This window comes from Pelmatolapia mariae, linkage group LG20 (assembly GCF_036321145.2).
Source record: "Pelmatolapia mariae isolate MD_Pm_ZW linkage group LG20, Pm_UMD_F_2, whole genome shotgun sequence".
Lineage (NCBI taxonomy): Eukaryota > Metazoa > Chordata > Actinopteri > Cichliformes > Cichlidae > Pelmatolapia > Pelmatolapia mariae.
In genome coordinates, this window is record NC_086244.1 from 44,130,798 (window position 1) to 44,154,751 (window position 23,954).

Genomic DNA, 23,954 nt, shown 5'->3' on the forward strand with positions numbered 1-23,954 from the left:
AACAGGTTAAGAAGGCAGCATTACACTGATATTGAACATCTGAATAATTCGGTCACAGACTACAAAACAATGGACACAAAGTCCATCTAAAGAAAAGATTCAAACGCTGCTCTTGTTCCTGAGCTGCTGATAATATTTGGGCTCTGGATTAGTCTCAGTCAACATGTGACCAGATGATTAATGCTGCATGAAATTCAGCTCCATGCACTTAAATAGTAACAAATTATGTCACTTCTGTGCAAATGAAATACATCCAAGCAGATGTGGGGCGCTTCCACATTCAGATCAATGGCAAAAAGCTTCCCAGCTGCTTCGTTAAAACAAGCAGCGAGAACATATGGGTGTGCTGCAGTGCAGCAGGAGGCCTGACACATTACTAAACTACTGTTGCTATTTCTGGAGCTAGAGATGCTTAAAAGTGAAGAGGTGTGCTCAGAGTTGTGGGTGTGGAGCCCGGACATCCAGCTGCCTTATTAGAGAAAACTACAGCAAACTGAGCTACAGCTGAAATAAACGGTGACATATCTGTTAGGTCGCTTCTGCAGCTTACACAGAATGTCCTCCTGAGTGGACGATGAACCTCAGAACAGCCGAGCTTTGTAATCAAATCAAATTTCTAAATCCTGTTAACAAATCAGTTCATACAGAAATCCATCCATTTGATTGGACGGCAGTGAACCAGGTCAGAGTTTAAAGGATAAACTAAAACCTGAAGAGAGCATGTGAAGCACCTTCCATGGCTGGGGTTACCTTCATTGATCTGATGCACAGAGACAGATAATACAAAGTACAATTAATAGTTTCATCATGACGAAACTGAACCAGGTCGTTTTAGCCACATCTAAATAATAAATAATGATCTAAATAATAATGATAAACATCTGCAGGAGAAGAGATGTTTGCAAACCCATCTACACACACTTATTATTACAAAAGTATGAGCTCATTCTCAATTTGCTGGCAGCGATACGTCTTTAAAAAAGTTGGGATGTGGCAACAAAAAAACAACAAGAAACAGCTGAAGGCAATTTTGTAACTAATTAGGTTAACTGGTGACAGATTAGTAACATGATTGGGTATAAAAGAGCATCTTAGAGGCAGAGAAAGGCAGAGGGTCACCAAGCTTCAGAAAACTGACAGTTTCAGCGCTTGGCTCGTCCTCTATAGTATAACAGCAGGACGCCAGGTGAATGCCTGTGATAGGCGGGTCCTCACTGCATAGAAACAGACGTGTGGTAAGTCACTGCATGAGCTCAGGAACGGTTCCAGAAATCACAGTGTGTGAACATGTGTGATGTAACATCACGTATGACCGTACAAGACACACGTTTAGGTTTGTTACTGGATCAGAGGTCACAGTATTTTATTACAGATAACAGTGAATACTTTTCTGGGCACATCTGTACTTCGTTATCACTCTGCACGTTAAGAAACATAAACCTGAATATTGTTTATTGAACATTTTAATGGTCGGTGTGAGTCTGACCTGAGCAGCTCCTTGGTGTATGACTGACAGAGGTGTAGCTGACTGATGTGGTTAACCCTCTCTGTCATGTTCAGCACGTCCCAGACTGAACTAAGTCATCGCCGGCTCCTGCTGGGCAGCTGGGCTCTGTGATGTGTGACTGTCACACTCACACACACTTTTCTTTTCAAACAGGCCTTTTAAATTGAACCCTGTACAGAACAACTGCTTAACTAGCCAAGACAAAATGACAACGTTACGACCACTCGGACCACAGCAAAGCCTGAGAAGTCCACACCTGGGTCAGGAGATATGATCAAACATCGACTAAACCCCACAGAGTCACGTGCTTGCTGCTTTAACAGTTTAACAGATTTGAGTTTTTATTCCATGTCACTGTGCATCTTCCAACATCAAACATGTGGGCACAGTGACACATCCAACAGCAATCCTCCTGATGCCTTCATCACCAGGGAAAGAGGAATAAATGTCCCATTTATGGATCATCTATAGTTCGATACTTGGGGCTTAAAGTGGGGAGCACATTTCAGCAAACACACAAACTGCTTGGATGACGTTTGTCACAGTGTGTTTGCTAACTGTACAACAATGAGACATAACTGCACTTAGAGTTGGAAAAAGTTTACTGCAGGATAAATAAGTTAGTTAGTTGTACTGTGATGAATCTACAGCAAAGCAGTCTGTGGGACTGTCCACAGTGACTGTGGGGTTCATGGTCAAAGTTGGGTCACATCAAGAACACAGATGAATTTGGATTTAAGCTGATGATCCATTCACTGAATTCCATCTTTATACCAACTCTAGTAAAGAGATGCTGTGATTATAGGCAGTGGAGAAGCAGAGGTGAGCTGATCAGCCTGTATACAAAGAAAATCCACAAACAAAGAAAATTATAAGCCAATCTCCAACCTTCCTTTCATATCAAACATCCTTGAAAGAGTAGTTGTCAAACAGCTAACAGATCATCTGCAGAGGAATGGCTTATTTGAAGAGTTTCAGTCAGGTTTCAGAGCTCATCACAGCACAGAAACAGCTTTAGTGAAGGTTACAAATGATCTTCTTATGGCCTCTGACAGTGGAGTTCAGTGCTAGGACCAATTCTGTTTACATTATACATGCTTCCCTTAGGCAGCATCATTAGAAGACATAGCATAAATTTTCACTGCTATGCAGATGATACGCAGCTCTATCTATCCATGAAGCCAGATAACACACACCAATTAGTTAAACTGCAGGAATGTCTTAAAGACATAAAGACCTGGATGGCCGCTAACTTTCTGCTTCTTAATTCAGATAAAACTGAGGTTATTGTACTCGGCCCTGAAAATCTTAGAAATATGGTATCTAACCAGATTCTTACTCTGGATGGCATTACCTTGGCCTCCAGTAACACTGTGAGGAACCTTGGAGTCATTTTTGACCAGGACATGTCCTTCAACGCACATATTAAACAAATATGTAAGACTGCTTTCTTCCATTTGTGCAACATCTCTAAAATTAGAAATATCCTGTCTCAGAGTGACGCTGAAAAACTAGTTCATGCATTTATTACTTCCAGGCTGGACTACTGTAATTCATTATTATCAGGATGTCCTAAAAACTCCCTGAAAAGCCTTCAGCTAATCCAAAATGCTGCAGCAAGAGTCCTGACAGGGACTAGAAAGAGAGAGCAGATTTCTCCTCTATTGGCTTCCCTTCATTGGCTTCCTGTTAAATCCAGGATTCAAAATCCTGCTCCTCACATACAAGGTCTTAAATAATCAGGCCCCATCTTATCTTAATGACCGTTTCACCTCATTAGAGCACTTCGCTCTCGCACTGCAGGCTTACTTGTGCTTCCTGGATCTATGAAAGTAGAAGAGGAGGCAGAGCCTTCATCTTCTGATGAACCAGCTCCTATCCTCTCTGGTTTTAAGGTTAGGTTTAAAACTTTCTGACAAAGTGTACAGTTAGAGCTGGATCAGGTTGTCCTGTGTGTATCCTGAGTGTTTATACACCACTCTGCATTTAATTATTAGCTGTTATTATTAAGACGAGCTGTGAAATGTATATGTGAGAAATATCCAAAGAAAAGAAGAATCACGAAGCAGCAGACATGCACTAGGTTTGAACAGCATTCAGCTGTCCTCAGCTAAGCACAGTAAAATTCTTGATTTTAGGTCATTAAAACTATCACCGTGGATGTGGGGAAAGTGTTCCTTACACTCACATTATCCGATGAACTGCAGGGGTTGGATAATGTGGTAACTGTACAGGACAAGTCAGTGATTCCTGAGAGCCACCTAAACAGCTAAACTGTGTTTCTACTGCATTTACCAGTAAAAGCCTGCTTACTTTCTGCCAGGACAAACAAAGCTAGCAGGCTGCACAATGTGTGCCGCTGCAGTTGTTGTTTTTGTTTCCAAGGTACAAAAATTCTTCAATCAAGGTTCCTCAGCTCTGACCTGCTGTCGTGGGAAGGAGCTTGAAAAGCATCCTAATCTTTTCAGGATCCTGCTGCACCAGCGACAGCTCCTCACAACACTCAAGCATTTTAAACCATATTTCTATCTGGTATCAAACCTGTTGACAGTTGTCACCGGCACACCAACAACAAACCATTTGTCCTTTAATATGACAGCATGAAGTCCTGGCCTCATCCTTCAGCAGCTGCAGCTTCTGATGAGTGACATTAAAAAGACCAAAGCTTTTAAACCAGTACGTCATGTGACATCAGGCTGGGGCTCTGGCCTTAGTTTGTGTCGTTGTTATAACTGTTGCTGCAGGTGCAGCTGATGTGCTGGTTCCACTGTGCAGCATGCAACAATAGATCAGGCTGCGCTGTTGCTCTGAAGTGAAGCAGTTTGTTCAGTACTGCCTATAACACATCACTGACCAACACAGGCTACTCTGTGAGGGAAACACTGGAATCCAAGGTGGACCTTTAAGAAGGATTTAAGATCACTCAGTGAATGTTTTTAATGAATACAAGCGATAATGACTGTTTCTGTCAAGCCACATTATAGACATTAGACTGGCACAGTCCTGCCACTTAAATGAGGAAACAGCCCACGAGCAAAGCTGGTCATAGAAAAGATGATTTGGGGGTTTAGATTGTGATTCATGCAAAACTGATTTGGTTCCAGTTTTGAACTGAACTTAAATGTGTTTTTAAGCCCTGAGAATTTCATGTATTTAAGAAGTTATCAGGGATCCTAAAAAGGGAGCAGCGACTGATTCCGCCTCTGCTTTGAGCCCACACTCGACTCTTTGAAGAAGTGTGTCAGCGAGCACAGAGGACAGTTTCCTTTCAGTGGAGGTCACGATAATGACCCTGTCACAGCTGAAATACAGTCTGACAGCAGAGGCTCAGACTGGCTGCAAACTTCATCTAAACAATTAGGAGGTAAACATGAAGCACTGCCTTTCCAACTTACTCCTGCTGAAACATTACTCAGCGGCCTCTTTAGTTTGATTTGTTCACTGTTGATACTCTTGGACTTTATAAACTCCAGCTGGTAGAATGAAGATGTGAGCTGTCAGAAGCATGAAGCATCTTGACTATACATACATGACCTGGATTAGTTGGTCAGATAAAAACCCTTGATTTGAACGACTACCAATATGAGCTATAGTGTAAAAACCAGCCGTTATTTTTGGGTTGCCATGGAGCTACATCAGTTTACAGAAGCAATCAGATTATATCGGTGAGCTGAGGCATCCCACAGGATTACATTAGTAACTTCAACTTAAAGCAAGTAATGAGTACGCTGAAAGTGGATTTTCAAAGCACTGCCTAAGCCAGGGCTGATGAGATGATGTAATCCCCAAGTATGCCAGTACTCAGCCAAATCAATGCATTCCTCATTATAATGTAAATAATACATCGGGACAATAAAGGGCTCAGTTTAAGGGACTATATTACATCAACAGTGAAAGCTGTGCAGACTATCACTCGATACTGTTTGTACATATTAATGCTAATCAGTATATAGAAACGCTCCACAGAAAGGCCAACCAGCATGGTTGGGACCAGGATGAGTGCTGCGTGCATTTCTAATTGGAGTGTTATCTGAAGTGCTGATGATGGAAACTCTGCACAGAACACCTCCCAGCACTGACAGAGCCATCCTTGCCTTTAAGGTTCAGTAATAAGTAACAAAAGGCAGACAGTGACCAATACACAGCCTTTAGTTTGTGGCCTGCTCTGTCACATATCCTCTCACGCTGATCTTTTAACACTTGGAAGTGTGTGCACATGCTGGGACTGCAGTAGCTGCACAATACCATTACACGCCACATGCATCAGCTTCTCACAGCAGTGTGGCAACACAAAGACTGGAAACAGATGCTGCTCCCTCTTTAAATTAGGGACTCATTGTAGAAGAGTAACATGAAGAGGTTTCCTACTCCACGGTTAGCCTGATATTAAAGCAGCAGTGCACTGGGCCAGTTTAACCAGATTAACCACTAACAGGCTGACTGGAGCCCCATAATGCAGTATCAATGGGCCCTACAGAAGAAAACCAGGAGACAGCGGTTGTACATGGTACAGATGATACTGACAGTCACATTCACTGACCAGCACACCTGTTATTATGTAGCATTACATATCAGTGGCTACACTGCTGATAGACAAAGCTGTTCAGCCAATCCATAAAGAGCTAATAATAGGTCCGTGTCCAGTCAGCAAAACTGGCACACATGACAGAAACTTCCAACAAACCTTCTGTGCCACAGTCCCACTCAGTCAGAAATAGTTAGAAAGGATCAATATCCAGCATGACTCACGTTGCACAGAGCACAGCCACTATAGGCCCAAGAAGCCCAAAATGTTTCCAGAGCCAGATATAGCCTCTGAGATGTAATACTCCCCCCCAGCGCTGCAGAGAACAAGCCAAGGAAGAAGAAGCTGAACGCTAAAGTGCCTTGTCACTTTGGGCAAAGAAACATTCAAAGTACGAGCGACTGATCAAGCACAGGAAGAACGTGCTGTAGTAACACCCACAGAGCATGCCTTTAAACCATGAGCACCGCGGTGTGGAGATGCTGTCCACATGGATGCTAACCTTTTATCTACATGACATGGATGCACCTTGCTAATCAGCTGCACCACAGTCTCCTCAAACACTGACAGGTTTCTCTCCAAGAAACAACCTGGTGGGAAACCAGTGGTAACATCACAGCAGGGTGTCCACTGCTTTGGATCCTCATCCTGCCAAGCTGCTCAACCTGGTGACAAATACCATTGTTACTATATGACTATAATGCAATGTCTCCAGACAGCCTGTGACCCAAGTGTGTGTTTACCACCCGAGATAACCCCGATGATGTCACCAAGTTCATTTCCTCAGATTTGATAAAGCTCCTGCACACACACACAGAGACACTTCCAGTATTGTCATGTAAGCCTGTACGGCATGTGTGTGTGCATTATTTGACAACATACACACAGAGAAAATGAAGATTTGGGGCTTTTTAGGACGTTGATCCTGGAGTGAGCAAACCTGTGTAAGGCACAGAAACACTGACAGGTTTGTGAAGGTCACTCTTAGCAACAACAGACTGATCACTGCCCTGTTTTCTAACCTAACTTTAATTGTTATTGCATTTTATATCAGTGACATTTGTGTCAGACAGAGACACGGTCTCAGCCACAAAGGATTAGCTTTCCCAGTCAATCTAGGTTAAGAAATCCCAGTGCATCCAGTGGAACAGAGCTCTGATGTGCCAGTCTGCATCGCTGCCATTAAATCACGTTGATGTCACTGAAACACCTCTGAATCTAAGCGCAGCACTAGCAGACACCATAACAATGCAAGCCCTCACTCACATGTAAAGCAGCACCGTGTCACCCTCGTCGGCAGGTGTAGCCTCTCGTTTAAGTGGCACACAGTCGGCCCTTCGTGGCTGCCATACAAACACTGCCCTGCTAGCGCTGTTAGCAGCTTACATTCGGTCCTTGCCTGCTGTGCGTGGCCCAACCGGCTACAACGCAGACATCAATCACACATCCTCGTTATGGATGAAGATTCACAAGCTCGGCACAGATCCATTGTCTCTGTGGTGTGACATGGAAGCACAGACTGATGAAAGATGGATGGGTGGAAGGATGGATAGCTGATAAGATAGCTCACCGCCCGGTGTGCCTTTCCTCTCTGTCCTCCTCTGTCAGCACATAATCCACGCTCAGTGTTTGTGAGTGTGTGTTCATGTATGTGTGTGTGGCGAGCTGGCGAGGATACACACTGCTACATCCCTCTGACGATCCCTCCCTCTCTCTCTCCTCTCTGGGATTTATTTCATTATTTCCTCGCCCCCCTCCCTCCCTCTGAGATATTCTCCTTGCTCTTCACAAGTCTCTTTGATTCTCTCGCTCTGTCTCTTTCTCCCGTCTGCTTGCAGAACTCGTCCTTGATAAAGTCACATCTCAGCCATTTTTGGTTTTTTGGCTTTTGCAGGCAGAACAAAAACCAGAGAAGCAGGGAGGAAAACGAGTGCCCGTGTTGGAGCTGATGTCTGTACGGTACAATGCACCCGCCCTCGCTCTCGCACCACATCTCATGTCAACCTATGTTGTGATGCAGCAGCGCTCGAGGCTCCTCCCTAGCCAGACAGCGGTGCCACAGAGAGAGGGAGGTGCTAGGGTGGTGCGGGGGTTTGTGCTGGGAGGATGGGAGGGGGGATGGGTAGGGCTTGGTGGTGGTGAGGGAGAATGCTTTATCACAGAATCTGGTGCAAGGCAGGGCAGCCTCCATCCACTGAGCACATCATCCGGGATTTCAGTGCCTCCTCCCACCTTCCATCGCTCTGTGTGCACACAGGGGAGTCTGTTTCGTCTTCTCACACACACACACACACACACACACACACACACACACACACACACACACACTTACAGAAAAAGAAAGCCAGCTGCTTTCAAGCAGAGCCTCGTCTGTTGTCAGCACAGAGCTTCACATTAGTAACATGTTGGATTTTCTTGGTATCATTTTGGTCAATTTACCAAAAACCACAGAGTTTTATAAGGAAGTGAGCTGAAAGCCATCTACAGTTTCCAGGTTTGATCTGAGAGGAAACCAAAGGAGAGCTGTATGGGCAGAAATCTGTGCCATCAGAAACTGAATCTGAATAAGTTAAAGTCGAATTTGAATTGCTCGGATTGAATCTGAATTGTAACTTGAATAAATGCTTTTAGAAACTGAATTTGAATTAGCCTAATTTGAAATTCAATTTATTGGTTTGAAAATGATCATCACTAAATTGAAATTGAATTTTATATTTTGAAAATGAATTTATTTGCTTTGAAACTGTATTTTATCCTTTAAAAGTTTAGCTCTCGAATAATTTCAGATTCACTTCTCACCATTCAGTTTCAGTTCTACAATTCAGTTTTTTGGGACTTACATCCGGTTCCGGTTCAAGAGTAATCGAGCGCAGATTAATAGAACTATGTTTTATTAGCGGACCGAAAGTGTTACTGACGGGAATCTACAGCATCTTGAGCTGAATTAAGACTTCAGAAGTCATTCGTCATGTCGAATGACCAGCGGATAAACTCTCAGGTTGGTAATAAATGTATTACATGTATAAGAACAAGCGTCATGTTAACAAATGATAGCCGTACAGTAACTAAAAACGCTAATTTAGCGTAGTTTGCCCTGAATTCAGCTTTGACAAACAAATATGATCGACTGTTTCTAGTAGAATTCCAAAGTTGTCATCTTGTACCCTCTCAGAGCCCTGTATGCTTGCAGAGACCCCTACAGTAGGAAACATGCAAAACGGCGTCCAAACCTTTGTATTTGAGCTTTATTTATGTCTTACACAGCATCCCAACTCTTTAGCTAACTTAATAACTTTAGCTAAAGTGAATAGTTAGTCTAATTCATTAGTGCAGCATTACTGGACCACCTCTGTTTGAAGTGATATGACATGTGATTCAGTTTCTGATGGCACAGATTTCTGCCCATAGAGCTGCAGGTATTACACTGTAAGAACAGGTAATCACAAAGACATGGAAAAATCCTGCCAGCCTGTTCTCAGAGAAAAGCAGTGTTAATGTAGCGGCCACTGGATGGATTTATTTAATCCAAACCAATTCCTTTATCTTACCCAGGCTCCAAACCATAGCAGGACCCATGATACTAGAGGGAAATCCCAATAATCCCCAAGAGCCCCTTCATCTGGAACCTGGAATCTGTGCAGGGAACAATGAATTCTCAAGACGACCAAAAGAGCAAAACACACCGAACAAAGTCACAAAGTCAGGCCTCAGGTGTCCACAGAGCTTCTGACAACAGCAGGATTACATGGAGGAGCACGAACACAAACTAGGCGCACTTTCATTAACAGCAGTGTTAAATGTAACCCGCTGCAAGGTTTAATTATTCAGTTCAATTCAATTTTATTTACAGTGGCTTGCAAAAGTATTCGGCCCCCTTGAACTTTCCCACATTTTGTCACATTACAGCCACAAACATGAATCAATGTTATTGGAATTCCACGTGAAAGACCAATACAAAGTGGTGTACACGTGAGAAGTGGAACGAAAATCATACATGATTCCAAACATTTTTTACAAATAAATAACTGCAAAGTGGGGTGTGCGTAATTATTCAGCCCCCTGAGTCAATACTTTGTAGAACCACCTTTTGCTGCAGTTACAGCTGCCAGTCTTTTAGGGTATGTCTCTACCAGCTTTGCACATCTACAGACTGAAATTCTTGCCCATTCTTCTTTGCAAAACAGCTCCAGCTCAGTCAGATTAGATGGACAGCGTTTGTGAACAGCAGTTTTCAGATCTTGCCACAGATTCTGGATTGGATTTAGATCTGGACTTTGACTGGGCCATTCTAACACATGGATATGTTTTGTTTTAAACCATTCCATTGTTGCCCTGGCTTTATGTTTAGGGTCGTTGTCCTGCTGGAAGGTGAACCTCCGCCCAGTCTCAAGTCTTTTGCAGACTCCAAGAGGTTTTCTTCCAATATTGCCCTGTATTTGGCTCCATCCATCTTCCCATCAACTCTGACCAGCTTCCCTGTCCCTGCTGAAGAGAAGCACCCCCAGAGCATGATGCTGCCACCACCATATTTGACAGTGGGGATGGTGTGTTCAGAGTGATGTGCAGTGTTAGTTTTGCATTTTGGCCAAAAAGTTCCATTTTGGTCTCATCTGACCAGAGCACCTTCTTCCACATGTTTGCTGTGTCCCCCACATGGCTTGTGGCAAACTGCAAACAGGACTTCTTATGGTTTTCTGTTAACAATGGCTTTCTTCTTGCCACTCTTCCACAAAGGCCAACTTTGTGCAGTGCACGACTAATAGTTGTCCTATGGACAGATTCCCCCACCTGAGCTGTAGATCTCTGCAGCTCGTCCAGAGTCACCATGGGCCTCTTGGCTGCATTTCTGATCAGCGCTCTCCTTGTTCGGCCTGTGAGTTTAGGTGGACGGCCTTGTCTTGGTAGGTTTACAGTTGTGCCATACTCCTTCCATTTCTGAATGATGGCTTGAACAGTGCTCCGTGGGATGTTCAAGGCTTGGGAAATCTTTTTGTAGCCTAAGCCTGCTTTAAATTTCTCAATAACTTTATCCCTGACCTGTCTGGTGTGTTCTTTGGACTTCATGGTGTTGTTGCTCCCAATATCCTCTTAGACAACCTCTGAGGCCGTCACAGAGCAGCTGTATTTGTACTGACATTAGATTACACACAGGTGCACTCTGTTTAGCCATTAGCACTCATCAGGCAATGTCTATGGGCAACTGACTGCACTCAGACCAAAGGGGGCTGAATAATTACGCACACCCCACTTTGCAGTTATTTATTTGTAAAAAATGTTTGGAATCATGTCTGATTTTCGTTCCACTTCTCACGTGTGCACCACTTTGTATTTGTCTTTCATGTGGAATTCCAATCAAATTGATTCATGTTTGTGGCTGTAATGTGACAAAATGTGGGAAAGTTCAAGGGGGCCGAATACTTTTGCAAGCCACTGTAGATAGCACCAAATTTCCAACCAAGAGCGATGAGAGGAAGACAGGATAAAGAGTGCTAGAGATTGATAAGAGAGCCAGAAACTGAAAATAGTTATTAATGTAATCACATTACATTACATGTAATAAAGTAATGAAACTACAAACAGCCATCCAGTGCTGTGAGCTACTGCACATACAGCATGCTAACACAAAGCTCGTAGCAAACAACCCAAAGCTAAATATGTGGAAACTCCAGCTCAGAAGCCAAAGGATGAACTTCAGCAGATAACAAGATGAGCGACACCGGCTGATCCCAGTGATCCTTTCTACCAGTATCCTCACAGTGACAGCTGCTCTCACCTGCTCTTTGTGACAGTTTTCAATGTGAGTTGAGTTGCAGAACAATTACATTACTACTTAAGTATGGCGTTATTTTTGTGCCACTATTCTGAGCGCACGTAAAAAAAATTTGCAGGTGCAAGTGTTGCATTTTGAGGAGAAATTTATTTTGAGTGAAGAAAAGCTAAATTTGAGTGAACAAAATTCATTGCTGCGTGCAAAAACTGTATTTCAGTGTTTGCTTTTATCCACACACACACACAATAGCAGCCCCTGTCGCTCAGTGTTTGCATCTGTGCTTGCTCACAAAGTTTCCACAGCACCATTCTCTCATGAAAATATCTTAAAAGTTTATTTTGTGACCCAGAAAGAGTAATATTTCAAACTCCGCCACTCTGTGTTCCTCCGCCACTGCCTCGTTTGAGTTTTGGACGAAATGCATTCTGGGATATTGCATTTCGTCATTTCGAGCTGATTGGAGACCAAAACAGCCAATCAGATTTTTTGCATCCAAGTCTGTGATTGGCTGGTTTTGTGGCACAAATATAACGGCGTACAGAAAGAGTTGAGCGCGCACGGGCAGAAATGTTGAGAGCGCGAGCAACACATTACGAGCAAGCGCAAATGCAAAAACTGAGCGAGAGGGGCTGCTATTGTGTGTGTGTGTGGATAATAGCAAACACTGAAATACATTTCTTGCACGCAGCAATGAATTTTGTTCACTCAAATTCAGCTTTTCTTCACTCAAAATAAATTTCTCCTCAAAATGCAACACTTGCACCTGCAAACCTTTTTTACGTGCGCTCAGAATAGTGGCACAAAAATAACACCATACTTAAAAAGTATGAAATAATCTGTGATACCTTTTGAGAATATCTAAACCATAAAACCAATGTAGGCTGAACCAAAGTTAAAGACATGCAGAACAGAACTACACATAATTATAAATCAGACAAACAAGAACAAAGTCCATGGCTCAGTCCCACAACGGAAAACTGGGAATTATTTTAAAGCATTTTGTTTGAAGTGAACAAAGCCTTGAAAACTGCTTCAGTACATTCAGTTTAGTAGCTACTAGTGCTGTCAGCGCTGAGTCTGCCTTGAAAAACAGACACAGTCTAAACATTAATGAGTAACAATGTTTCCCTGCTTCCTCATTCTTATTCTGTCCTCCTCCCTTCAGAAGAAAACAGCTCAGTCCTTCAGTCCTTGTTTCCTCCCATCAACATCAGCACTACGTTAAGGAGGGTTAAATGACAAACAGCCCAACAGGAAGCCACAATTAGTACAGTGTTAATGTACATTATTACATGTGTCCACAGGGTGTAACCAGCACAGCTTAGAGCGCAAGAGTAATCTAACTCAGTGTGTGTGACCCTGATCCAGATCCCTCATTACCTACCTACAGCTGTGGTCTTCACACTGGTTCCAGTGGTATGGCACAGGAAAACAGCACAGGGCTCACCTCCCATAAAACACATACACACAGGCTTTTCTGCACATGCACACTCAGGAGCGCCCAACACAAGCTGCTGAAACATGCTGTCACAGCAAATAGGCAGCGAGGGAGTGTAGCAGCAACCTGACAGTACACTGGTGGGGATGGGGAGCCAGCAGCCGTGACGACTCCACACATGAACTCAGCAAAAACACAAATGACACAGAAACATCTTTGCAGAAAAGCTTCCTGACCGACACGTCTAAAATAGTTCTGCATGTGTTACACGGCAGGATAAACTCTTAACTCCTGGTTACCTCAAACTGCTTCTCAAGTCCAACCATAAAATCCCCTCATACACCAAAAAGATTCAGCTAAGGTGCTTTCTTACTGAAATCCACCCATATGGAAAAGAAATAGTAAAAACTTATAAAAGACTTGCATCAGATGTGGCCTACTTCATATAGTGAATCATAGAAGGCTTATATGATTTACTCATGAAAGTGGCCACTTTCTCATTACTTTCATATATTGTTTTAGTAAGTATCCAAAACATACAAGTTTCATTTATATGATTTTTCAAGGGATCTTATATCTCTTTTCACTCTTGTATGCTTTTCATACAAGTTTCACACAAGACAGATACAAAATTTATAAGATTTATATATATCTTTTCCATATGGGCATGCTTGCCATATCATGAACTGGTCAATTCTTCAAGAACCAGCTGATGATCACCCTTAAGAAGTTTAATATAGAGTGTTTGATGTTCAGAGCCCTGCACCTGCAGACTTACATGAAGGCCCAAAATCCACAGAAATGAAATGTCAGCCAGAACATTAAAATATTCTCACGCTGCAGTCTGGCAGGGCACACACACTCAACCCAGGAAGGTGTTCATGGTGTCTAGCAGCAGGTATACTGGGACTGGGGATATATGGACTGGGTTGGCTCTACACACCAATCCACTGCCACCAGCTTGGACTGAGATCTAGGGTCAACACCACTGCTGCACAACATGTTCCTGTTATACTCCCATCAGAGTGTACACAAGAACCACAACACACACACACGGGTGTCAATGCACTGAAACACACATGCATGGACTGAGATGGACACGTTCATTTTATTGCTACAGTAATCGCACACGTGTAGGATGGAACTGCAGGGGCAACAACAACAATGACAGGAGAGGTGCAAACAGGTCAACACACCTGATTATTGAGACAGAGCGCACACATCAGCTGTGGAAACAAAGAAAAGGAACACGTGGATATTAGAGCTGTCAGCGTTAACGTGTTAACGCAGCATCAGGATTAATGTGATTCGAATCTTTAACCCGTCTGCAGCGCAGCACGGACAAACTTCAGCCAGACTGCCTGAAATGTGTTGACAGAGTCACTGCAGGGATTTTGAGTCACTCTGCGCTCCAGACGGGTTACATGTGCTACATGTTTGAATTGTGATGACACGTTAACGCTGACAGCCCTACTGGATATCTATGGTGTCACGTGGACACACACGTGTCCAAGCACATACACTCTCACTTGATCTCACAGAATGAAAGCAGAGCAGGTTTACTCACTGTCTTCTCCGGGGCAGAGCATTCCCGGCTGCTCTGGAATACTGGGGAACACTGGAAAAACAGGAAAGGAAAACAGACATTTGTTGTTGTCCTCATACCAAGCAGCACAGTTTGTTTTGTCAATGGAACCAAAAATGTCATTACTTCTATTTGAAGAAAAGACAAATAAACATTTGACAAGCAAACCACTAAATGAAAACTAAATAACAGTGAAAGGTCAACGAGCAGAACTCGTCTGTTTTCACACACCTATAGAGTCAAACAGCGTTCCTCCTGACAGTGAGATGGTTTCCACCCAGAGTGGACGGGTTCATACACGGTGCTTCCTGCTGAGCTCTGAGCGCAGGCTTTTATACAACAGGTTCACCCAGTCATACCTTTTCTAACATCCTTTGGATGCAGACACTTGGGGTTTGAATCTTGCCCAAGGGTTTTTGGCAGCCGGGTGTCGCCTCTACCTTCTGAGCTACAGTCACCCCGTTAATACAGTTTTTAAAAAAGCAGTGTGGCATGCATTAAAGTAATATTCAAGTAATCTTATCTGATATCAGTATTTACAGTATGGACAGGTAAGCTTACACTGGTAATGTTATTTCAGTCAGTCTTAACTCAGAGGCCTGAGACCTGAATGCTTATGTATGATGCATGTGTTAGAAGAAACAGGAACAAACAAAGTTCAAGCTGTTTATAGACCCTACAGGAACTCAGCTGAAATAATCCATGGCTAATGGTGACTAGCCAGCAGTCCAGCCTTGGACCAACACCGTGCTTAAGCACCTCCTACCAGAACAAACCATAGAAACATTAACTCACATTAACTCATAAAAGCAAAAAGAAGATACTATAATTATCATTTTAAAAATCATGGTAATTAGTAAGTATATAAAATATCCAACCACTTAAAAATACACACTACCGCTCAAAAGTTTAAGAAAACCCCAAATTTTCCAGTTTTTTATTGAAAATGATGCAGTTTAATGTCTGATTGCACTCTGAAATGAAAGCATAGCACAAATAAGTAATTGGAGTTAAAAAAGAAATCATGGAATCAGTTTATAGACCAAAGTGTATTGTAACCTTTGACCCATCAGAGTAGCCTCCTCTGGCAGATATAACAGCTGAACACAGCCGTGGCTTCTTTCTACAATAGAAATCGAATCTTCTCCCATATCTGTGGCAGAAGTTCCCATAAATGTGGACCTTGTAGCTGCTTTGCTTTCACTCTTCTGTCCAGTTCAAACCAGCTCGATGGGGTTTAAGTCTGGAGACTGTGCTGGACACTCCATGTTTTCAAGCTCACCATCTTGTTCTTTGTTCCTGAGGTAGTTCTGGCACAGCTTGGACTCATGTTTTGGGTCTTTATCTTGCTGTAGGATGAACCCCTGACCAACTAGGCTCATACCAGAGGGTCCTGCACAATGCTGTGGTTTTGGTTCAGGGAGCCTCTCACTCTGTACGAGTCACCGACCCTGGATCCAGCAAACAGCCTCCGACCATCACACTTCCTCCTCCATGTTTGACAGTCAATGCCACACACTGTGGAACCATCCTTTACCTACTCGACCACAAAGATCCTGTGTGATGAACCCAAGGTTTCAAATGTTGATCCATCAGTCCATAATACCTTCTTCCAGTCTTCAGTAGTCCAATGGTGGTGTTTCACGGCCCAGCCAAGCCTCTGTCTTATTCTGACGTCTGGCTTTCTTGCTGCAACTCGTCCTGTCAAACCTGCAGCTCAAAGTCTTCTCTTCACAGTTGAAACTGAGACTTTCTCACTACGACCACTGTTAAGCTGCTTGAAGCTGTTGTCCTGTCAGCCGCCATCACACAGCTGTTAACTCTCAGAAACTTGTCCTCTGATTCAGTCGTGTCTTTGGGTCTGCAGACCTCTTCCTGTCACAGTTTCTGAGCCTTTGATGGAACAGGAAACTGTACTCACTGACACCTTGACTTTCTTTGCAGTTTCTCTGTAGCACAGACCGACATTTATAAGTGTTATGATGGTCTGTCTCTCTTCCATTGTTAATCACCTTTTCTCCCCATTCTTGTACCATCACATTACTTTCTGTTCAACAGATGCTGACGAGCGTATGGTACCACAGTGTGTTGCAACACTGCTTTAATGCAGACAGAGGGGGAAGTAATCCAGCAAAGTTGGAACAGCTGTAGGAATTAGTAACTCCAGCTTTCAAGGCTTGTTCAACCTCCATTGCTGCAGAACAGATTAAATTGTTAACCCATGAAAAAGGCCTTTTTGTTCTAAGATGTACGTGATTTTTCAGTTGTGGGTAACCTTACCTTTGTTTTTAACCTCTGGCAGTTCACCCTTTGTACCATTTTAAACTATTCACTGGACTTGAACGACTTGAATTGCAATAAAAACTGGAAAAATTGGGGTGTTGTAAACCTTTGACCAGTAGTGTATTCCTGGAAATATGCATGCAGATCCTCTTTAACGAAAAGTTTTCCCAAACTCACCATGCAACAGTAATCCAGACCTTTTGGTTCGACTGTGAATCCGTAACGCCTCCTCTAGCTCCATCTGAGAGGAGATGGTACACGGGTCCCCTACACAGACAAACACATAACGGTCCAATTCAGTTTAAGTTCTCAGGAGTTTTTACTTTGACTGGGGCTGCAACCATCGATTAGAGTAATAGTAATAAGTAATAGAGTAATCTATCCTTAATTTATCAAGTAAACTGAATTTCCCGGAGGAACCCACCCGAGGGATTAATAGTTTCATCTAACCTAAGTAACCTAAGCCTCTGCATGAGGCCAATTTTACATGTGTGTGTGTCTGCAGGTGTGTGTCTGTGTGTCTGTTGCAGTGAAGGTTAACCTCTGCAGGAACAGCGCTGCACTGTTTACTCTGTTACTGGCTCTGTAACGGCTCCGCCTCTTTGCTCTTCGGCGTGTGTAGCTGGACTCCATGTTAAACTACATCATCATCATCACTGCTGCTGTGGTGTGATCAGTGTTTTGGTTGAAAAACCTGCAAGTCTATGTTGAGTCACAAATGTGGGTGAAACACACGTCAACATGGTGACAGCTGAGTGCTACAGAGCCGTGTTTTTATAATCACGTTATTCAAATTACTCAAAGGGTGCAGCCCTGTTCCTACAGTGGCCAAAGATCCAGACAGTACTGAAAGCGCTTCACTTCTTCACATTTTTAATTCTGCAGCCATATTCCAAAGTGGATTCAATTCATTTTTCACCTCAACATTCAACATATCCCATAATGATGACGTGAAAAAAAACTCGCTTGAAATTCTTGCAAACTTATTTTACAAATGATTAAAAATGAAAAACTAAAATATTGCAGTTATATTAAAGCATGTTCATTTTAGACGTACTGACAGGTTGTTACATCCTGTCTCATCTGTGAAGCGCTTCTACAACTTGACTGGAGTCCAGTGGTCAACTCTGCTTGTCCCCATATTCAACCATCGGTCATCCAGCACGATGTCCCAGGACCTGTCTGTACACCTCTGAGTTATATCGAGCAAAAGAAACATTTGTGCAGCCAATATCCACAAATGCAACAAGTTTGTAACAACAAAGGACTGTTCCCAGGCCACCCCACCCATCTGAGTGATCTGGGTAGAAGGCCTTACTCAAGGAGCAGACTGTCACTCTGACAGAGCTCCAGAGAGAAGACGCTTCTCTGCAGCACTCCACCAATCAGGCCTGTTTGTTCGAGCGGCCGAGAGAAAGAATGAATGTAGCAGTGCGCACACATCCTTCATGATAATCAAAGCACTCGGGGCCTTGGACAAAGGTTCAGCAACATCACAAAGGAGTGGCTCCGGAGCCACTCCTTTGTGATGTTGCCCAGCCAGAGCCCAGACTCGATGTGAAGATGGCACCAATGCTGCCTGTCCCCCGTGATGGAGTCTGAGGGGACAAATGACGGGAAACAGCCAGGCTTACAGTGTCATACCCAGTCCTCAGACTGTAAGTGCTGCCAGAGGTGCTCCAAAGCAAACACTGTGACTATCCATGTACATGATGTGTTTTTATTTGTGATACATTTTCTTTGTTATTATGGGATGTGCTGTGTGCAGAACATGAAGGAGAAAAATAAAGTCTCATTTCCAAGGATAAACATGGAAAAACAAAAGTCACGGGTCTTTGTTTTTATCACTTTTTTATCTTGACAATATTAGACAGCATCTCTTTGAATTACTGTGGTGTGTTTGGTAACAGTGCTAATGATCAGTCACTGTGACTGTGAGTATTTCCATTGTAGTCGAGGCTTAGTGGACTTGGAACAAAATAACAACATTTATTTGGTTTATTCATCATTCATTTATTCTCTGTTACGTGACATTCATCACTGATGTGTTTTCACATACAAATGCTGCTCTCAGTGCACCGAGTGCCACACCACACTCAGATGTGACACACACACAACCCAGAGAGTCTCTGCTGTGAGGTTACCCTGCTACATGGGACACTTATCAGACAAACCGGCTGGGTGGGAAACGGATGTGCACTGGAATCATTAATACTCATCTGTTTATCAGTTGGTTTTGATTGATAAGCAGCTTGTATTTTATAGGAGACGACCACAAAGCCAAAACTGACCAGGAGACCAGGCAATGTGAATGGCAACAATGCAGGCTAAACATGTGTCAGGTGGGGAATGTTAAAAGACGCCTCAGAGTCAAGGGTGTGAAGAGAGGCTGGGAAGTTGTTCCAGAATTTTAGAGCTAAGGACAGGAATGCACAATTCCCTATAGTTTTCACAGGAAGTCTAAGAATCTGGCTTGGAAAATAGAGGTGGAGTAGTTTGAAAATATAGGCGGGGTCTCATCTCCTACAGCCATGAAACCAAAAGTAAAGTGAAACCTGACAGGAAGCCTGTGCAGAAACAATGACAAGACTGAGGACCTGTGACTGTGAGGCACACCCACCTTCATCATCGATCCATTTGAGTGTGATGGGCTGCTGGCTGGCAACACTGCACATGGTTTTCACCTCCTCACACAGCTCCACAAAGGTTACTGTTGCAGCCAAGTCTGTGATTAAAATGTCCCTGAAAGCACACAAACACACAGACGTCAGGACCCAGTCGCTCTGTCGGCTCTGCAGACATTCCTCTTTGGCCCAATCAGCTGTTATCATATTAGTGAAAATGTAGTGTTTTATACAATATTTAAATTTAAACAAAAACAAAACTGCAAACATGAGCGCAGATGTCACTGAACTGTCCGATAAACACGCTGCTCTGGACAGACACGTGTTGGTGTTTAACAAAATAAAACACAGACATAAGTGTGCACGTGTGTGTCACTGCACTCAGCCTCAGCGTGCGCTCCCTGCTCATGCCACCTTCATATTCAATCATTTTTGGCTTTTTAAAGAACTTATTTTAACATTCAACAACAAACAAATCCTCCCTAACAAAAAAGTCGCTTCAAGGGACAAACTGCATTAGATTATATTATGTCAATATGCAGGCCGCAAGTGGCCCCCGGGCCACCAGTTTGACACCTCTGTTTTAGGGTATTTACACTGGGAGAAGTCTGACAGAGAGAAAGATGTTGGCTGGCCTCTGCAGCGGAGTTAATGATCCACTGTCTGTGGGCTCAGGACTGTGGGCTCAGGACTGTGGGATCAGGACTGTGGGCCCAGGACTGTGGGCCCAGGACTGTGGGCTCAGGACTGTGGGCCCAGTACTGTGGGCCCAGTACTGTGGGCCCAGGACTGTGGGCCCAGGACTGTGGGCCCAGGACTGTGGGATCAGGACTGTGGGCTCAGGACTGTGGGCCCAGGACTGTGGGCCCAGGACTGTGGGCCCAGGACTGTGGGCTCAGGACTGTGGGCCCAGGACTGTGGGCTCAGGACTGTGGGCTCAGGACTGTGGGCTCAGGACTGTGGGATCAGGACTGTGGGCCCAGGACTGTGGGCTCAGGACTGTGGGCCCAGGACTGTGGGCTCAGGTCTGTGGGCTCAGGTCTGTGGGATCAGGACTGTGGGCCCAGGACTGTGGGCCCAGGACTGTGGGCCCAGGACTGTGGGCTCAGGACTGTGGGCTCAGGTCTGTGGGCTCAGGACTGTGGGCCAAGGACTGTGGGCCCAGGACTGTGGGCCCAGTACTGTGGGATCAGCACTGTGGGCCCAGGACTGTGGGCTCAGGACTGTGGGCTCAGGTCTTAACGGTGCACCAACTGACACAATCACACTAAGTGTTACAGGTGTGAACTGAACCACCCACACAATCCACTCACAGCTGATAAAGATAAGCACCATGTTTCCTTTTCAGAGAGTCTTAACTGTTTTCAGACTTTACTGCACACTATCTGTTACCTTTAGGCATTAAATAAAGTGCTGCCTTAATCTGGACCACCACCTGGACCACTTATTCCAGACAGTTTTTACTGGAGCCCAAACACTTGGTGTCTGCTTGATGATTTCTTGCTGTAACACTGCTTCTTGGCAGAAATCGTACACCAGTGGAGTGGAGTTCCCTGTTAAATGGAGCTGCTTGTAGGGAAATGTTGAGCAGCAGAGTGGAGCAGGTGGATTGTGCCCACAGAAAACTTGCCAAAAGTTCTCTGCCAATGCCAAGACTAACAAAAAGGAAATACTCAACCCAACAGGTCCTTTCTTTCTGTGCTAAGGTTGTATAAATCCACAGAGCGATGGATGACATGTACGAGCCAATAAGCATGGCTGAATCTGTCAGGCCTGAAAATGAAAGCACTGATTTCATATCAGCGCTGACCTCACAGCCCTTATCAGCTGTCAGCATTAAATAAGGGTGCGTATGTTGAGTGTCAACATCGGCCTCAGTGCTGTGCTGCTGACTGAATAAAGAACGGAGCAAAGTCTGCAGCCTGCACATGCCACACTGTTACAATAAACCTTGAGTTAGTCAGCTGTGTGTGAGAGCTGTGTGAGCAGGTGCTACACTGACAGCTCCCAGGCAGTGTGTCGAGCAGGTTTCTGGGTGTGTGTGCACAACAGTTTATGGCCAGTGTTTGTTGGACTCTGACGAGGTGGGGCACAGACAGCTTGCTTCCCAGCAGGCATTGCTCCACGCAGCCGGCCGACACACAGGTCAGCGTGGAATTACATCACACATACACACCGCGCTTTGTTTATCATGCTAGCTCATATTTACCCAGAAGCTCTTTGGCTTTAAACAGCTCTCATTACATGTGTTTAATGTAGTTTAAACGGTGCCACAGTTTTGGGTGTTAACAGACCTCTCTGCATTGAATCATACCTGTTATTAATCTCTGTCTCTCTTCCACAGCATGTCTTTATCCTGTCTTCCTTCTCTCACCCCAACCAATCACAGCAGATGGCCCCGCCCCTCCCTGAGCCTGGTTCTGCTGGAGGTTTCTTCCTGTTAAAAGGGAGTTTTTCCTTCCCACTGTCGCCAAAGTGCTTGCTCATAGGGGGTCATATGATTGTTGGGTTTTTCTCTGTATCTACTGTACAATATAAAGCGCCTTGAGGCGACTTTTGTGCGGCTTGGCGCCGTATAAATAATACTGAATTGAATTGAATGCATTACTGTCATTTTAATTCAACTAATGTGGATTCAAAGCAGCCAGGAGTGAAATCCTGAGAGGCAGTCATCATCAGCAGTCATCACACAGTCTGGTCGGTCTAATAAACACGAGCACCTGATGCAGTCTGGAGTCAATTGTCAAAAAATGAATAAATAAAAAACACTTAAAAATCTGATCCTCAGATATTAATCGACTCTAAAATTAACAGAGAATTCAGATATTTCTGTGCTAACATAAACCTGACAAGGGGAACAAGGTAAGATTAGTGGTTTAACTAGCAGCAGTTACCCGACAGCCACATTCGGATGTGTTATCACTAACACTGTGGGGTAGTGGACTGTAGCTGGAGAAAAGATGAATAATTATTGCAGGCTGTGGCAGAGCGGGTTACAGACAGGCGGCTCAGCGGCTGTAGATGTACTGAGCAGAGTGTGCAGAGCTAACGTGAGCTCTAACCTGGCTGCAAAGAGCTACAGACGGAGGCAGAGCAGTGGGAACTGTGAGGCAGAACATTTAAATACATTAAAAATCACTGACAGGAGGAGCCCACAGAGAGAGCACCTCTAACAAAGTGTTTCTCTTTATTTGTTGTTCACGATCCAGGACCAGTGAGTGCTGTGTTACACATCTGTATTTATCCACATCTGTACAGCTTCCACCATGACCTGCTGCTGTAATCATTTATGAAGTTACTATTACATTACTTCTGTTGTTGCAGGATGAGATTAAGGTTTCCCATGGTACACATATATTCAACTGAAAGGAACGTTTTCTCAAATATAACCTCTAACACTGCCTTCCATTACACATATTACTGGTAGAGTTATTAATATTACTAGTACTAGGAGTAGTAGTAGTAAAATGTGTGGTTATTTGCTGTGTGAATTACATCATGTTTCATTGTTTTATTCACCTGCAGCAGGAGCAGCACTGAGCTTTCAGTGGGAGATGTTTACACTGACTGTTGTGCTGTTTCCCACTCAGCAGCAGCTCCTGTCTCTACCACTACACTCTACACTCTTTATGCATTAATGCAAACACTGCTATAACAATGTTATTAACTCATTAATAAGTAAGTAGCTAAGTAATTCCACTCGATAAGTAAAAGGTAAACAGTAATTACAAAGTTGTTTTTATGATATAAAATGTCTCCAGAACAGGAGGAGGTGTGAGCAGCAGAACTCTGGTTATCCTAGTCTGCAGTATTCCTGTGAAACCCTTCCTGCTCTGCTGTTGTAATAAACTCAAACAGCTGAAGCCAAATGTGCATTCAACTCTCTCAGTCTGTAACTAAAGGCTAGCTGAATGCTGACCCTTGCACTGTGTGAACAAACTGAAGAATGCTCTCAGGGATTGGTCATGTGTCAGAGCATAAACATTCAGCACTGTGATCTTTGACCCCACTGATGAGAACACTTCACACACCTCAGTGATCGTGTGCTGGGTCAATCACACGCTGCATTACTGACTTTAGTTTTCACAGAAACTTTCTCTACTTTGAACCTTTTTGGGGAAACTCCATAAAGACCAACACAAGTTGTTACACCACTCAAATAAATCCAGGTTTTAGTCAGATCCCTGCAGGGTCGGCACATCTGTCAGCAGCTGTAAGTCAT

The 23,954-nt window shown here is 43.8% G+C and overlaps 1 protein-coding gene across 1 annotated transcript in view; it reads right to left on the minus strand.

Moving 5' to 3' along the window:
* prkcz (protein kinase C, zeta) overlaps positions 1 to 23,954 on the minus strand; it is a 97,987-nt gene that overhangs the window by 69,664 nt on the left and 4,369 nt on the right. The window contains exons 2-4 of the mRNA XM_063464239.1: positions 19,729 to 19,850; positions 17,286 to 17,375; positions 14,808 to 14,858 (exon numbers count right to left, since the gene is read on the minus strand). Of these exons, the coding sequence (XP_063320309.1) occupies positions 14,808 to 14,858; positions 17,286 to 17,375; positions 19,729 to 19,850 (263 nt within the window). The remainder of the gene's footprint in view (positions 1 to 14,807; positions 14,859 to 17,285; positions 17,376 to 19,728; positions 19,851 to 23,954) is intronic.